The 16,420-nt window shown below is 42.4% G+C and overlaps 1 protein-coding gene across 2 annotated transcripts in view; it reads right to left on the bottom strand.

The window, feature by feature from the left end:
• The window catches only part of plekhg5b (pleckstrin homology domain containing, family G (with RhoGef domain) member 5b), a gene marked incomplete at its 3' end in the record, with an annotated part of 60,616 nt that extends 44,397 nt beyond the window's left edge, over positions 1-16,219 (bottom strand). For both annotated transcript variants that reach the window (XM_079359777.1, XM_079359778.1), the window contains exon 1: positions 15,389-16,219. In XM_079359777.1, coding sequence (XP_079215903.1) covers positions 15,389-15,470 — 82 coding nt within the window. In that variant the 5' untranslated portion in view covers positions 15,471-16,219. The remainder of the gene's footprint in view (positions 1-15,388) is intronic.
• Positions 16,220-16,420: the final 201 nt, after the last annotated feature.

Below are 16,420 nucleotides of genomic sequence, written 5' to 3'. Positions count from 1 at the left end.
GTCTGCAGCGAATGTGTTCAATGGAAGTAAAAACAAGAGGGAGAGTCAGCAGTGTGAGACTGTACTCAGGCCCAGCAGTGCTTTGACAGAAATGCTAATGTCAACAGGCTAGCTTTGCCAATGTTAACATGCTGATAGTTAGCAGGTGGAATGGTAGCTTGTTCACAATAGTGCAGTCTGTGTCTTCACACAGCAGCTGAGGCTGATGGGATACCATATCATCATCATCATCATCATCATCATCAGGCTCTATTTACGTTCTCGGAGAGATCATGGAGGGCGAGCCTCGTTTACAGGGAGGCCGAGAAAGCTGTGAAATCTAAAAATGAAATAAAACAAAATGATGGCTCCATCATTGATTTCATAACATGTGACCAAAGTGAAGTTTTAGATTTGCTAGCTTAACCAATGCAGTCACATATACCAAAAAATATGTTGATTAATGTGCTTGGTCCTTATAAACCAATCAAATGAGAGGGTATAAATAAAAATCTAAATAGATAAAAAAAAAAATGTACCCTGTCGTATGAGGCACTTATAAAGCTTAACTATTAGTCACAGGAGACGCTGATCAACATGACCCCTTCATGGAGAAACTGGACGGATTACCAGCATGAAAGTTAGGCATTACATCACTTCCTATTTTAATGTTGAAGTTGGTATCAGTATAGCCTCAAGCTAACTGGTTCTGGTGTCATATTTTTTACATTACAGTGGCCTTAAATCTATCTCCCACTGCCCTAAATTCAAGCCTCTCCTCATCCGCCGCTGTCTTTTAAAATCACTCTCTCTCTGTTGAGGTTTCATCTTCCGTCCTACTTGATCATATCTTGCTGACTCTCCCGCTTTCTCGCTCTCTGATGAACTGGAATTTCTGAACTCAGCACTGCTGATTAAGCCAAAAGCAAACACAAGCACCAAACTATACACCAACACACGTGATGGCAGACAATGAGCTTGCACTCTAAAGAGACAGTGGAGCGTCACATCCACACGGCTCTCTGCGCTGGCTCGCTTTACCCCAGAGAGACCACGCCTGGGGCACAGACCCATTAGGTACCCAGAAATAAAAGCCAAGGAAGCGAGAGGAAAGTCTGAGACGATGCACAGTCGAACACGCAACCAAGTATTCTAAAATGTCCATCTCTGTTTCCTCACTAACAGCAATGCAACCGTGCATCTTTCCCGATCCTGAGTGCAAACGGTAAATACTTCATGATCTAGAGCTCAAACAACTCGTCTAATGATCACGCATCAATCACAAAACTAATCCACAACCATTTAAGTCATCATGTATTCAGTCTTTGGACTAGCTAGCTCTCTCTCTTGCAATACAAGAACAACACTCGGCTCATACTTTCACGTCTTATGAATGTTTTATCTACTGGTGAACATGCCTGGAACGGTATGAAGCAAAGTCGGAAAATTCAAATTCAAGACTCCTTTTTTCACGGCCCGGAATCTCATTTAATGCGAGTCAGCTGGAAACATTAAAAAGTCAGCCAGAGATGGATTTCAGTGGATAAAATAGACTGTCAACGGCTACAAATGGTGAGGCCCGTCTGAGGTCAAGGAACAAAGTTGACATTTGGATGTTAACTTTGGAGCAATAAATGAGTCATCGCTTTGATTGAGGTGAAGAAACAGCGAACAAGTGAGTGGAATCTGAGTGAGCAGTGGAGGTACATCTGTACTTTTGGATACTTAAGATCTGTCCAGTTGAAGTTAGATGTCTTTTTTTTTTTTGTCTGCCTCGGAAAGAGCTCCCTGTCACCACATCATGCCGAGCGCTCGCTCCTCTTACAACCACTTCTCCTTTAACAGCCTCACCAAAACCTCCTGGTTTAGGCAGGGTGAGGCAGAGCGCAGAACAAGTTTAGCCGTAAGCCTTACCCACGTTTTTTTATGAGGAATGTGAAGAATGCTTCTCTGGGCCTTCTGTTTGGTGAGATCTGATCACGGCTCACGAAGAGGAGTATTCTTTTGTTTGTTCAGGTTTCGACTCCTCGTTTTAATTTAACATCGTGTTTTTAAGAGCCCCTCCAACCTTCCACCCTGTATATAATGTAACATGCACCTCCTCACCAGGAGATAGTCATTGAAAGACTCCTGAGAAAGGAACACAGATGGCAGGATGGCATACATTACGGGAAAACCTGGCAAGGAGAAATCCATATCAGCACGAGTGGCTGAGCAGCCAGAAAGCCAAGAGAGACCATACATGACATAAATGAGGCATCAGGATACTAATAAAGTCAGGAAACCATGAAAGATGTTCGGTCTATTAACAGGGCAGAAGTGATAGATGGACAGATCTAAAAAAAAAAAACATACACATACTATGTTGTCTTGCATCAAACATCAAAAAGGTCAAATGTTCCAATTGGTTGCCGTCTCCAATCCTATGTGTTGAAACAAGCCAGGATTTCCTTCCCTTACACGTTCCTCTGTTTGAACTGGAAACCACATCTTAAATAGTTTTGGTGTTTTAAATTGTCCAACTTAAACTTAAAAATATGATTGATACCATTCGTGTATCTATAATTACAGATACAGCCAAGGGACAGTTAGCTTAGCATGAAGAGTATAAGAGAGGCAAACAGCTTGCCTGGTTTTATGGAAGGGTAACAGCGGCTCTTATGTAGCGCCGAGGCTCACTAATTGAAGTTTTCTTTTTTTCTTGCGTTTTAAATTCGTCCAAAAGTCCTACGCACGATGAACTCATTCAAGAGCCAAGAGCAGTGACTGAATTGGCCATAAGTCTGACAGTCACAGTATACACTCCAGGAAGTCACTGACACTGGCCAAGAAGAGTCTTTATACTAAGCTAATCAAACTGTCTGGCGAGTCATTCTGTCATGTAATTGGCTAGGAAGCCTCTCGGTCAAACACAGGACTCTTATTAAGGAGGCTGCTGTTCATGTCCAATATTTTATGTCAATATTGACCCAATCCAACATCCCTTTTCCTAAAACTTACCAAGTGTTTGAGGCCTTAAAGTAACTGACTCTGTTGTTAAAGTGGTCGCAGTTTGCTTAAGTTTAGGAGCCAACTCTACTTGGTTAGGTTCATAAAAAAAAGAAATACTTTGTCTTGGACTTAAAGTTAAAATCAATAAAGACTTAAACAAAAGACAAGAATAGGTGCGTTCTGATCCTGGGTGAACGAGCTTTACAACGGAGAAACTTTTCTACATCTGGGAAGAGAAGTGCACGAAGACCAATTGTGAGAGAAAGATTATTATTTTTATCAAACGTAAAGATACAAAAAAGAGTTTCTGAGCAGTGTGTGTTAAAGCCAATCTGACTGTGTTTGAAGCCCCACAGAGTTCCTCTACAGGTGAATGAGTCTGGGCAAGCAGACGTTCAAACACGAGCAGGTTGCAGCTGTTTCTAATGCTGAGGGTTGGATGGCGGCGGGGGCAGGACACAGCCCTCCTGTTTAATGTTGTTTTACCCCCATAGTGGTTAAATCACACACATGTGCATCACACGCCCTCCTTCCCCCCTCCCTCCGACTTTTTTTCCTCCTCCACCACATCTGAGCGACGCTGAGGTCTCAATGTTTTAACTGAAACCACAGAACAACAAGTGTAAACTGTTCCAGAGAGAGGCGGAGGAGCACACGGCAATCAATTCAATTTCCAAGATGGAGGCAAAAGAACAATAACATTTTTTATTCTGCTTTCTCATTTAGGAGTTATTTAATGAACATAACAGGGCTTCTCTCCATGCAGAACGAGAGCTCCTCATGACTGTTATGTTACTGTAAATCAGTAGACAAAAACTCAATACCCTGTCCCTTATTTAAGAGGGGTCATGAGGGGATTACTGCATATCTTGAATTTTTTAAGGCATTTATGTCAAAGTACAGTAATCGGTCAAGTATGAGCTGGTCATTATATAATATTGTGGCCTTTTGTGCCAGACTATTCTTTTTAAGGGCTTAATTTGTGCTAAACTCCATTTAAAAAAAAAAAAATCCAAGCATGTTCAGCTGTTACAGGAACCTGTGGCTGAGTATGACCTGAGGAATGTCAGTGTGGGCTGGCTTGGTGAACGCAGTGCATGGCATGAGGTTAAGAGCTGGATAAACTCATGAAGTCAAGCTTATGAAGCCAAAACAATCACACAGGGAGAAAAAAAAAAAAAAAACAGACTGACTTTTTGAAGTCAGACAATCGATCAGAAGCTTCATTTGGTGCTCTGAAGAGCTGCTGTCCATTCGGAGTTTTTCGAGTCATTTTTGTATCATGCTGAATAAAACAGCTGTCGCTTTGTGTTGTGAGTGGATGTGTTGGAGGAAGGTGGGAAGTTAATGTGCGATTCACTTTACTTCATGACATTTTTTTATGGATTATTTTGTATATTATCTGTCTGGTTATGTTGTGAACCCCAGGTAAGGAACTTCTAGAAGTATCGAGGGTCTAACTTGACTAATCACCACTGAAGGGCCATGTGGTAGTACTTAGATAGTTTAGGCTGTATTCACACTGTCAATAGCTGGAGCTGGCATGTATGGATCCTAATGTGGAAACAGACAGTGCTGTCACAGTTGTTGTGGCCCCTGGGGGACATGTGGTAGGAAAGGTATATTAGCAGGTGACTAGCATTGAAATGAGATAACGTGTGTGGGAGGTGGTTCCTCACTGCGTGCTCATCTTTAGTATGAGGGTAAAGGTTTATTGAATTGACTTGAATTTCCCTCGGGATCAATAAAGTATCTATCTATCTATCTATCTATCTATCTATCTATCTATCTATCTATTGTGTTGGTTTTAAATTAAAATTGATGAGCTCACATCTAAACTTAGATCTGTACATCGATGATTGGCTCACCAAAACCACATCTCAATATCAGGTGAAAACAAGATCATGTTTTGTTGGAGCTCGAGTCCAGGTCCATAAATGGTTTAGTAAACTATAAAGTAAAGATGATCAGAATTCTGTGCTTTAGAGAAGGTCGGGAGCTGGTTAGACACAAACGAGAAATGAAAGGTATTGTGATGAAAATCTTCAAGGCAACGTTCTCCAATAGCTGGAAAATGTTTGCAGTATAAACTCTGGGCTCGATTTCAGACATGGTGAAAAGGTAAGGATCAAAGCCTTGCTGTTCCCTCTGTGGCATTCTTCTTCCCTGTCTCTGCCAAACAGGTCTGCCTCAGCAGGCAGCGTCCTTAAGCTGACCAGAAACAAGCTGGGTTTCCAAGAGTCTGGCTGGCACACAGCAGAGGATGAAGAACATTCCTTCCCAGCCCTGTGTTATCACTTCCTCCTCACTAATGGTATAAGTCAGGCGGCACAGCTGAAAGTACAGTAAGTGCCCCTGTGCCATTTCAAGAAAAAAAAAAGGGAACGTTTTGGTCTAGCTATGCACTTCTTCTTCTTCTTCTTCTTCAGTGGTAAATATTTCATCGCTGGAGTTTGTCTTGTTTCGCCTTTTCCCCTCGCTCCTCTCTCATGTGAGGTTTTCTTCATGTCAGGTCGCTGAGTGCTTTCCATGGAACAACAGAGCAATGGAAAAAAAAAAAAAAAAAAAAAGAAGAAGCCTTTCCATGATGGTGCTTAAAATCCAAAGCGTCAAAGTGCCAGTGAACCAGCTCATCTGCTCTCCTCTAACTTACATGCAACAACGTGAAGTCATGTCTGAGCCATGCTAAAATGTTACGCAACATCTCTCATGTCCTGCTGGATTAACTGCAAGTTGTAGAATTATTGTTCTTCTCAACAATGAAGAACAGCTGTAGTGAATTCTGTGTAGGAGGTCGTCATTAACCCAAATCAATCCCAATACTTATCGTATGGCGAGCTCGGTACTGTGATACGGGTTGTATTGGGGGTCTGCGTGAAATACTCGGCCCTATCTGAACTACACACTAACATTCCTTTTGTTTTTTAAATATGCTAAATAATAATGTAATATAGAGACTTCCATCATATCAAAGGTAAAACTAGAAAGGTTTATACCTTGTCACTTATTTCCAGGCATGAAAGAAGGACTTACACTAAATACAAATGTCTTTATTTCACTGTTTTACCGACTCACAGATATTTGGAACTAATACTCAGAACAACAAGCTGCCCAAACCATGAACTGTATATTAACGTTGACAACACATCACTGCTGCTGTCCTTTGTCGAAAAGTGAAGCCAAATCACCCCTGAGGCAGGAGCTGACATATTGTGCTGGTGATGTTTTCATATCATTTGGTGTCCAAAAGGTGCAGGAGGGAGCTGAATGGTTGGACCACGTGACGTCGGACCAGACGCCCCCCCCCCCCCCCCCCCTTTTGTTAGTTTTAGCTTTTGTTAGTTTTAGCTAACTAAGCTAGCTGCCTGCTAGCTAGCTGCTTGCTAGCTAGCTGCCTGCTAGCTTACACTAATTAGGAAAAAAACAGTTAAATTGAAGCTGGTGTGTGTGTTATTTTTAAAAGGTATTAGGTCAGTGATTTGCACAAACAAGGAGAAAAAGCTGCACATAAAGAACACATGAGTGTAAATGTGGAGAGGGAGAAGGGAACACAAACTTAGAGGAGTCAAACAACAAGACAAGCAGATATTTGAGCCAAATCCTGAGTACTTGTTTCAGAAATACAATCAGGGTAGTTTACAAAAAAAATGTGCACTTTTGTTTCTGTTTATTACTTTATTGATTTTATCCTTTGCTGTTTTGTCTAATCACCAGAAAGCTCTACAAATAACAAGAAAGGATAAAGTCAAAGCTACTTCATTTTAAGACAACACAACACAATCCCAACTCTCAGCTGATCCTCCCCACTCCCCAGCTTACCACAAAGGTCTTGGATGACGTCCAGAGAAGAGGACCAGGAGTAGCACTCCATTCCTACTTGTGTAAGAGATGTTGGCAGCGCTACCAGCTCGTACGCCCCTCGCTTCTTCCAGTGCAAGAACATAGTGAGCTCTACAACTAATGCTTCATGAAAACCAATATCTAACTTTTCAAATCATCCCCCTTGAACTGAAATCCTCCCGCTGTCTTACTTGAGGAACTGATGTGTCTAACCAGCTCCTGACCTTCTCGAAAGCACAGAATTCTGATCTTCTGCAGACGGCCAATACACACTTCACGTCGGCCATCTTTCTAAAATCTTTGCTAGCCCGAAATCAGCTTTAAACTCCGCCAACTGCCAACCACCTGCACGGTTACCTCATCCAGCTGAGCCTCAAAACCCCTTCGCTTTGAACGTTGGGTCCAAGTCTCATTCTACATCAAGGCCCGTCCAAATGTGCGAAGAGACTTCCCACAAAGCCAACCCATTACACCTTCAGGAGACCGTTTCACTGATTCCAAAGCTGGAAGAAAAACTTAAAGGCTGACTGACGTAGCTAACAGGCGATATAACTGACCACACTTCTTTCCACAAAGAACAACTTAACATCAATAACTCCACCCCAACACGTTTCTACACTCTTTTGTTTGTTAGCTCTCTGTTAATCATCCACTGCTACAATCCACCCACCAAGGTGCTAAAGCTCCAAATGCTGCACTCATCTAATCCATTTAACAGAGCTAGTCCAGACCAAATTAAAGACGGCAGGTCTCCACCAGCAGGTAAAACATCCTCTTTCGGTGCCTTCCCAGAGCCTCGTCTTTAGCCACTGCTGAGGGTCCAGAAACTGCACAAAAGTGGTGTGTTAGGAAAAAGCTGCTCATGTTAAAGCACTGTGTAGGATCTCCTGGCGATAGGGGGGCTTTTTTCTGCCCACACCATCAGACAAGTGTTGTATTCATGCAGAGGTGAGTTGCATGCTGGGACCGGCAATCTGGTCCAATGGCTTTTTGGACAGGCCAACACAAAGATCTCTTTTTAAAACCTCCTCCTACGTCCAGAGTGGACGCAGACTGTAAAAAGGCTGACATTTTTCTGCATTAATTAGTGCCCGCGCTCTTTATGTCTCCTGAAAGATTTATGCACTTTTATGAATGCAGCAGCTCTGTGAGGACTGAGCTCAGTTATTTCTGTGGAGGCACAATGCACATATTGGCCTATTGACGACGAGAAACACCAGTAAGAGTTCACTCTATGATTTGTATCTACGAGAGAGTGAGTTCAAGGTCTTTAATATCTTCAAAAAAAACAGCAGAAGGGTTAAAAAAAAACACACAGACAGAAGTCCCAGTCAGGGCATAATATTTTCCCGTTGGTTACAGGCTGATGCTCTGCTATTACGCATCTAAAATGGGAGAAGAAATACTGTGAGAATGTGCTGCACCAGCCGGGGGAAGGGAGGGACATTGTCACACACAACGACCCACATGTCCAATTTTGGGATAAGAAATTAGAGGGTAGGAAGGGAGCCGGTTTGCTGCTCAAGCTCTGGGCTTTGCAGACATATGGTAATAATCTGAAGCAGCTTTGAGCACGCGGCTTCCCTTTTAATGAAGAGAGCAGCCGTGCAGCATGAGAACTGGGCTGCAAACACAAGGGCCAATTTCCACCTCCTGCAGAAACAAAGCGGGAAGAGGAGGAGGAGGAGGTATTAGACAGCCTCGCTTTTATCACCATCCATCAGATCACCTTTTAATAAAGAGATGCCTTTTTTAGCCAACACAAGGCCAGATGGCACCTGCCTCATACTGTTGCTGCATGCGATTGTTCTGATCTCATGCAAAAAATATTTAGGTAATGAAAAACTAATCATACTACATTAACTTGAGAATCGACTGAATACAAAGATAACACAAAGTCCTGCTCTCCAGGGAATTGCTTTTGCAGCTGTGAGAAGGTAAACGGAGAATGTTCTGATATGGTTACGTCCGGTTACGTCTTCGACCACGACGCACAGATCTAACACCCATCAAGCTGGAGTACTGCGTGTTTCAAAGTGTACTCTGGTGTTACAGAGCTATAAACACGGATCGAGATGGGAGACCTATTTGTTTAATGAAGTTACTGTGCAGGAGTGTGACATTCGATGCCTCAGACTTATTTGTTATTTTATTGACGTGAGATCAAAAAAAAAATTTGATAGTGTGATTTTTACACAAAGTGTCTAACTTTAAAATTCTGGGACTGTCGTAACCTGACCTCCAATACATGCCAACATCTTTCACATACCAGTTTATAATGCATACTCTTCAAGCCCATATTACATCCTTATGATTTATCAGTTACTAATGGGAAGATTTTAAGTGCTTATCATAAACCTTTAGAGTGATATTTTTTTGTTGGGTTCTCAAAATGATTGGTGTTATGTAAAAAAACATTTGAAGGCGCTGGACTAACCATTTCCCTCTGCTCACAGTCTTTATGCTAAGCTAAGCTAATGTCACCTGGTTTTAGATTGATACATTTTTTTAAACTTTTTTTAAACAAAGGATAACTTTGTCAGGACAGAGGAAATCCAACTTTGGATATGAAACATGTAGTTCCATGTTACAAATGTATTTCCCCCACGTTTGTCCTCAATAGAACAATAACTAATTCATACTCAAGAACCGCTCGTTTATTTTAATGTGGGACAGAAATTGCAGGTAAATTGTTCTTGTTCTCCAAGCGTGAATGAGCTGGCTCCTCAACAGAATCGCACTCAGTAAAGTATTCATGGTGTGCTGAGAAATGAGTGTGTGAGCGGCCGGCTGCATTACGACAGGACTGTAAATGAGCCCGTCAGAGTGTGTGTGTGTGTGTGTGTGTGTGTGTGAGCTGGAGTGTTGACAGAGGGAGTGCAGTTGAAGGCTTGTGCGTGCCCATGTGGAGGAGGTTTTTGGGGGTTATATTTAGCAAGGTGGCCCATCAAACAGGCCGAGGTTTAACCCTTCAGACTGGGCGCGCTTTAAGACTTCGCTGTGTGAAGAAGTGTCAAAGATTGTAATCCAGCAACAACCACATGTAGAAACAGCGATGGCAAACAAACGCTGTCTCAAGATTCTCAGATTTGATGATTTTTTTCTAATGTGATGGTTTCATGTTTGAGTTATTGATCAGTTGGTCTTTAATTAATTCAGACTGTGAAGTTGGGATATTTCACGGTTTATATATGTAGTTTAGAGAAGCTGAGTTTATGTAGTAAAACCTCTCAGGCTATTAATAATGATCATTGATTGGTTGGCCTTCTTAATTTGACCATTTTTCGTGTTTGCAAGTAAAGAGAAAAAAAAGTTAAGCCGAGACAAACAAGACCGACATTACTGTCACTGTAAGAACAAATGATCATTTTTACTGACTGGATAGAGAACATTTTCTCTCCATGTACAGACAACTCAACCAAAAATCACAGAAGTCAACTTGATGGCGGCTGAGGAGGACATGTCAGAAGATAACCACCAAAATCTGGAAACTATTACCGTCTCATCGCAATCTGTCAGTCTGGAAAAGAAAATCAATCGTACAATCAAAACGAGTCCACGTCAAATGTGCTCTATTGTTGTGCTGCACATCAGTATAATGACAAAGCTCTTTATTGTGTTTTCTTTTGTTTTCAACATCAACACTGATTATATGCTGCACATTAGGAACCAAATGTCAATGCACTGTCATTAAACTGTCCATACTCCAACCAGCATTTAACAGGGACCAACAGCCCTTATTTAACATGTTCATATGATTAATCCTCTGTGGTTAAAGTGTAGTGGGGGGGGGGGGGGGGGATTCCTTTGAGAAGCCAATAACAGAGTCGACAGGAATCAAAAGCTCATATTCCCTAAAAGTACCGTTATTGTCATGGGGAGGGTTCCCATATGCATAAACACTCATTTCGCCTGGGTGGAGCCTATACGTGTCTATTCAGAGATAAATATTTGCCATTATGTTTCTCAACTTAAAGAAGGTGAACATTAGAGTGTGTAACCTTTAATTATCTGCAGCTCAGAAGGAAGGAGCAGCAGCAGCTCACTGTTGGCATTCACCACACAGATCCCCGAAGTGAAACATACAATGTGTGTGGATGTGAAAAAATAAATCCTGTGAGACTTTAATCCAAATGCAGAGATAAACCCCGAGCAACGACCGAACATACACAACCAGGTTAAAGAGATTCTGGATGCAAATTGAATGAAAATGCAAAGCATAACAGATTGTTTTCTCTCTCTCTCTCTCTCTCTCTCTCTCTCTCTCTCTCTCTGATGAGGATGCAAAACAGCAGCGCCGGGCAAGGACAGAGAAAAGCACCTCAGGGGGGAAAACACAACATCTGATATTTCAAGCCAAGAAACATGTCTACTGCTCGAGCAGCAGTGTCCCCAAAAAAAAATACAAAAACAAGCAGACAAAAGTGCTGAGAACAAGAGTAACAAGAGCCGAAGACTTAAGAGTAGTGTAAGTGTCGCTACCTCTGTTTGTTTACATTCGAGGCTTCTGAGTCTGTTGTAAAGTAAGAAGAGAAAAAAGGGTTGATGGGGAAAAGAAACAGTGTAAGGAGTGAAAAATGGCCCCTAGGTGTGAACCTGTTCTGAGTTCATGTAAACAACAAAAGTGACGCTGTAGGGTAAGAGTGGGAAGCTACAAAACCTGTTCTGTCTGTTCACTGCTAAACTCGTCCGCGCTCACAAAAACAAAAGGAAACTTCAACATTTTACAAATGTTTGTTGTTTTTTTTGTTTTTTTTTGCTTTTGGAACACAGTAGCAAGAGAAGTTGGAAACATTAGCTTAGCTTAGCTTAGCATAAATTCAGGAAACAGTGAGCCTGGGTCAGTTCAAACCAAAGCACCAGGATATTTTTTTTTTAACCTCATCATTTCTAGTTTATTAAACCACACACACACACACACACACACACACACACACACACACACACACACACACACACACACACACACACACACACACACACACACACACACACACACACACACACACACACACACACACACACACACACACACACACACACACACACACACACACACACACACACACACACACACACACACACACACACACACACAGCTGTGTTATGGATGTTAGCATTCAGTGCTTTTCTCTCAGAGCATCGACTTCCTGCACTTGTTGCTAAGCTAAGGTCCGCTCACTCACTTGAGACGTCACACTAACCAAAGTGCATTTTTGCTTTGAAACGGCGATAAACATGATTTTTCATCCAAAAATGTACCATGAATAAAAGTGAGCATGTTAACTTCATTCACAAAACCAGAAAACTGAGGAAACTTCATGTGATGAAGAGTTGAGCCATGAGCCAATCGTCCGCCTTTAAATGAAGCACCGGTGTCAGTTGAAGCAAGTAAACAATGTTGTATAACAACTGTTAGTGGTTAAAAAAAAGTACAACAGCAGGTCAAGTGTGTTTAGTTAATGTTTGTGTTTATAAAGGGCAAAAAAAACTGCGTTAAAATGATACCAACCAGTGGTGATCGATTCATTCTATCAAAGATATTGGAAGAGCAAATTTCAGCTTCTTTGTTCGTCTCTGGGCTGTTGTTGTTCTACATCATGTATATCTATACAGACAGGGAGCATCATGTTTCGATTCTATCGTCACAAATATATGTCAATATAAAAGGTAACTATTATACAAGAGGCTCTTCATCTCTCGATCCAATAAAAAGCTTTCAACACGGCGGAGCGGCTGTGTTCAAAGTGCTCATGTTCAATATCCTTCTTCAGCTCTTCCAAAGGAGTTCACTGTATAACACGCAGCTTGTGTTTGTGCATAGAAGAAAACAAGGGCCTTGATATACTCGCTGCTGTAAGGGAATCCACATACAGGAAGCACAATACAGAAGGGATGAGACTCAAGGAAGGAAATTAACTTTCTAACAGATATGAGGAAGAGGATCAGAGAGTCGTTGCATCAGTGCAGCAAAAACAAGCTGCACTGCAAACAAGCTCCAGCAGGCAAATAAGGTTGCTGTGCAAAAATACAAAGGATGGTGATTTGCAACATTGCACATGGAGCAGGGTGTTTTATTCGTTTACAGTTGGAAAAAAGAAAAAGGGGGGGGGGGGGTAAAAACAAAAGCAGCGACAGCCGTGACCTGGAGCGACATCAGGAAAGAGCAGAAGTGCAAAGAGTGGAAAAGAGAAAGGAAATCACTGCCGGGGAAAAAAAAGAGGAACAATGGAAAGACAGTCTGAAGAAGGAAGTCTGAACTGTAACAAGCCACAAGCCGGGCAGAAATCACACTCTCTCACACACACACACACACACACACACACACACACACACACCATCAGAGTCAGGCTTGAGTGCTGCAGCAGGCAGACTAAACAGAGCAGATTTTCACTCAGAGCACTGCAGCCCCCGCGAGTCTCTTAATAAATCAATGTGTGTTCAGTAGCTATCGTGGAGCCTGATTGGTGTTTGCTCAGCTGTCACGTAATTGTAGACGTCCAAATGTCATTGTTGTTCAAAGTCTCTACTTCAGTCCTGTAATCACGTTTAACCCTTTCACTCTCGTTCACAGCTTTCCAGCATCACACTGATGTCACTGTCTTCTTTAGGTCAATCCACTTCTGTTCAAGTGACGTTTCAAATCACGCCATCGGCATTCTTTTTAATGGGGAAACATGATGAACTTTAGTGACGGACAAAGAGTCCCGTAACCATAGCAACTGGCTCACACATAACCTCACGCCAGAGAGACGGGGCAAGAGATGGACGCTGCGCACAGACTGATCACTCCAAACTGCATGTACAGAAAATTTCTCTGCTATGAGTTGGTGACATCAAAGCTTATCGCCGGCTTCATTACGGAAACACAAGAGAAAAAAAAAAAAAAGACCTAATTTAAACCAAATCATTCTTTAGGTTCAAAAGCTCTGGAACCACTTTAGTCTCCTTTTCATGTTGTTTTCTTAACTGCTCTTTTAAAAGGTTCAAAATCAAAAGTGAAGCACAGCTTTAACTACAAAAAAAAAAATCAACCAATCCATGACAGCAGTAGCTCAGTAGGACTTGGGTTGGGAACCGGAGGGTTGCTGGTTCAACTCCCAAGTGCAGGCCAAATCTGGAAAATGTGTCTGGTAGCTTGAGAGGTGCCAGACCACTTTCTGACGTCCAGCTCCGGAGCGCCTACTGGGGGCCGCTCCGTCCCTTCGACAGAATCCTGTTTGTAGTTCAGCCTGTGTGTGTGTGTGTGTATCACGAGCATTAGAGTATAAACACCCAATTTCCCCTGGCTGGGATCAATAAAGTAAAGTAAAAAAAAAAATGTTTTTAAAAAGACATAAATCAACCTCCCTCTGCTGATATGATCGAACTCTTCAGACCAGGTACTCGGTGCCACTTGGGCTCGTGGTATCAAGTCAAACACGCCAACAGAACACTTAAACTCAGCATCATTTGGGCTTCTCATGTCCGTCCTCTTTAATAAAGTGGCACTTCAACACGAAGTTGATCAAAGAGCACAAGCTGTGATTTAAAGTCCTGACTTTTTATATGTGGCTGGACAGAGACCAGACAAGACATCTGGTCCAAGATTAGACCAGTGTGTTTAAGACAGGCTTAAGACTCCGGTGGCCTGGAACACTGAAGGGTTCCAGACTCAACCAATTAAGGCCGCTAAACTTTAACTCCATGCTCACTGTATGAACCCATGATCTGCCAGCTCCGTGTACATCAGACCAGTAAAGCCTACAGGAGAGGGCTTACGAGGTCTGCAGCCAAAACAACTAGACGAGTGACAGATAACTGATCAAACAGGATACTATTCAACAACAGTTAAGATCATTTCATAATATTGTAGGTCATTAATCAACGCAAAAGTGCCAAAGTGAACAGTTCCCAGCCTCTCCAGTGTGATTCATTGTTTTCTTTTATTTTTAATCCACTCACTCTGGAGTTTAAAACCACTTCAATGTCTATACTTGTGCTCTGGGAAACCACAATAACCAGATTCATTAAGATAAAGACAATAATTGTACGCTCCAGTCCTTGGAAATTTTCAATGCTAAATGTTTTACTTTGATCTGAATTATGATCTGGGAAAGGGAGAAGAGGTCAGATTGCACTTCTGAGAGGGGGTTGGGGGAATACAATAAATAGTGTCGGCTGGGGAGATTTACAAGAGGTAATATCTATCATCTGAGTTTATGGAGAGTTGTCCCAAGACTCTTCATCCCTAGGATAACTTTAGATCAGCGTCCGACTGTCCTGTCTGACTGCAAAAATCTTGCACTTCCAGCTGGCACATTCACTCAGGTCAGTTTGCCAAATTCAACCTTCAACTTGGATGACTCAGAAGAAAGCATCAAACAAAAGATGTGCTGCCTTGAGGATCAAAGTCAGAAGAGCTCATCTGTTCCTCTTTGTAAAGGGCAACTCAATGAAACAAAGTGTCTCCCACAGCACAAAGCATTCAAGGTGAGTCATTTCAAGATGCTGACTTGATCCACAGCTGGCCTGAGTAAGATGCTGATAAAGGCATGAATAGGCTGATCAATAGCTGACTTTAACAACTTTTACTTACTGAGTCGTAATCTGAGCCCGAGCCAGCTCCTTGGTGGCGATTTGTGCAAAACTGAATTCATGGTCCACTTGTTTGGCACCATCTATGCATGCGTGCAAGTCCTCCTGGATTAATCCCCCTGCAGAAACACCACCAGCTCCTCACGGCTCTGTGTGTGAAGGTCGACGCTGTGGACTCAATGTTATCGCCCAAGAAAATGTTCAATTAGCAGTCTTCTCTATGGCATTTTTTTTTTTCCTGCAGCCGACCTCCCATTAAACAGCAGTGCGCACGAAGCCCGATGGATCTGCTGGTCGGTGGCGAGCACAAAGCTGCGACTCACATCACGGTGAATGCACGGGGGGGGAAAAGAGTGTCACATAAAGCATCCATAGGTTTTCATTAAAAACAAAAGGTAAACCCAGGTCTACCAAGCAGCTGCAGGTTAGACGTCGTGCTGAGCTGTAAATAACCTGTTGCTGGCTGCACACGAGAAAAGAAAGAAAGAAATCTGCTCGTCGTCCAGAGAAAAGGTTTGCTGATGAAGCTCGGTCGCTACGGGAAGAGGATTACTTGGAGAAAAACCTCCTCACGTGTCTTCAAATAAGCAAATCCGCGGATGGGATTCCGTCTAGTAACTTTGGACAACATGCTGCTGAAGTTGAAAACATTTTCTCTGCCGCTTCGGTCTCTCTCTCTCTCTCTCTCTGTCTGGTCAACCATCGGGCTCTCTCTCTCCCCCCCATTCATTCACACAACCTGGATCCACAAAGACTGAATGCAGTTTAGTCTCTTAAGTGGCGCAGAGCTGAAGCTAGAGGCGCCAGAGACACGAAAACACCAACTCCATTCAAAAACCTTCAAAACCAAGTAGGGCTGCAATGAGTTTTGAGTTTATCACCAACACAGGGACTGATTGTCCCATACCAACCAAGTTATAAGTGACATTAGTACAACAGGAAGAGCATGCTATGTAGAGTATGTAGAAGGAAAGTGTTAAATTTAAAGAGACACACACACCAAAACGGAGCGTTCTGAGAGAGATGGTTTCTA

The sequence above is a fragment of the Symphodus melops genome, assembly GCF_947650265.1.
Source record: "Symphodus melops genome assembly, chromosome: 13".
Taxonomy (NCBI): domain Eukaryota; kingdom Metazoa; phylum Chordata; class Actinopteri; order Labriformes; family Labridae; genus Symphodus; species Symphodus melops.
Note: the sequence above shows the minus strand (reverse complement) of the source record. Positions and strands in the feature narration are given on the sequence as shown.